The 1,761-nt window shown below is 31.7% G+C and overlaps 1 protein-coding gene across 1 annotated transcript in view; it reads right to left on the minus strand.

The window, feature by feature from the left end:
- The window catches only part of LOC105617334 (neurotrimin), a gene marked incomplete at its 5' end in the record, with an annotated part of 93,513 nt that overhangs the window by 20,440 nt on the left and 71,312 nt on the right, over positions 1 to 1,761 (minus strand). The window contains 2 exons of the mRNA XM_012198897.1: positions 597 to 734; positions 1,104 to 1,232. Coding sequence (XP_012054287.1) covers positions 597 to 734; positions 1,104 to 1,232 — 267 coding nt within the window. The remainder of the gene's footprint in view (positions 1 to 596; positions 735 to 1,103; positions 1,233 to 1,761) is intronic.

A 1,761-nucleotide genomic window follows, 5' to 3' on the forward strand; every position in this document is an offset into this window, starting at 1 on the left:
CTCTCTCTCTCTCTCTCTCTCTCTCTCTCTACTCTCTCTCTCTCTCTCTCTCTCTCTCTCTCTCTCTCTCTCTACTCTCTCTCTCTCTCTCTCTCTCTTCTACTCTCTCTCTCTCTCTCTCTCTCTCTCTCTCTCTCTCTCTCTCTCTCTCTCTCTCTCTCTCTCTCTCTCTCTCTTTCTCTTTCTTTCTTTTTTGTGGACTTACATGAATCATCAAAAAGTGCGATAGGTGCGTGTCGTGAGCGATGCATATTACAAAATTGTAAAGTCATCCCACTTTCTACCGGGTCATGATTCTTTCATGAGATGAAAGAGTCTCTCTCGCTATGAACGACCGCAAACTCTCATTACGCTTAATTCGCGTAGTAAAATATCGCAAGGTAAATTCTTGTTACGATTTACCGCTGACAGATCATGTCGTATCTAATTTACATTTTGTCCAAGTAAATTCTCAGACAACACAAAATCTAAAATCGAGACATAAGACGTCTTAAAAACATCTGAAAGACGTCTTTAAGACATGAGAATCATTTAAAAGCATCTTAAAGACGCTTTGTTTTAAACATTGTGTTGTTTGGATTAAAACAAATGCTCACCTTGAGGCACAATCTTATCCTGATCTCTGGTCCAATAATTGATAGACTTCGGGAATGCTTCTGAATAGCATTCCAGAGTCAACTTCTGTCCTTCTTGAGCGCCGACTAATTGATTCTGAACCCAGATCATCGGTGGAACTGAAACAATGACGATGGCGTGTACACAACTTTTAAATTTTAAAATACAATATTCTTCTTTCACAAACGCTTGATTACAATTGCATAACTTTTTTTTAATAGCTATTCCTTATTGTATGGCTTTGTGAATATGAAATGTCATTTCTCATGTTTATTTCATATTCCCTCCTTTTTTTCATATTTCTGGCAGTTAAATAAATTATCGATACTTGTTATTTTAACACTACAATTAATTATTCATATTTTGTGATAATAATTTATGATAATAATTTGCGTCCAAAAAACAATGTCTCGTAATACAATGTAATCTAAAATTGATTACATGGACCGAATTAAAAAATACGACACACAAAGAACGAATATACGTACAATGCACAGTGAGCATTATTCTTTTGCTGACAGAGGGGGGTACGCCATTGGATGCGATACATAAATAGGAACCCATATGTAGTCGGTTCACTTTTGTGATATTGAAGCTCGGGCCGTCCACGCTCGCAACTGGAATTAGAAGAATTAATTATAATAAAAGCGCTGTAAAATTTTAAAAGAAAATTTGAATTAATTCTTTTTAAATTTAAGTCAATTCTTTAAATTAAATAATATTTTGTATATTTTAACTTCCAAATGTGTAAAATATATTATTTTAATACAAAACATGTGATTGAAAAGATAACATCTAATCAACCATTTCCTTGAAATAAATTAAATTGCTTTCAAACTTTTCAAAGTAGCGTTCATATTTTAACGTATGCATTTAATAAATAATAAATCACAGTAAATTTGAGTCAAATTTATTACATTTTTTAAAATTAAATTAGGGCTACATTGAATATAGAAGTGGTGAACTCATGGGAATGATGAAAAACAAATTAATTTGGCATTATGAACTTAATAGTATAGAGAAATATAAGAACGTGTGAAATATTGATATTTAATTATATTATTTAATAATAAGAGCGTGATAAGGTTTATGTATAATGTAAAATGAAAACATTTATTGAATATAATATCAAATATATGTATATAT

The sequence above is a fragment of the Atta cephalotes genome (assembly GCF_000143395.1).
Source record: "Atta cephalotes unplaced genomic scaffold scaffold00012, whole genome shotgun sequence".
Classification (NCBI taxonomy): domain Eukaryota; kingdom Metazoa; phylum Arthropoda; class Insecta; order Hymenoptera; family Formicidae; genus Atta; species Atta cephalotes.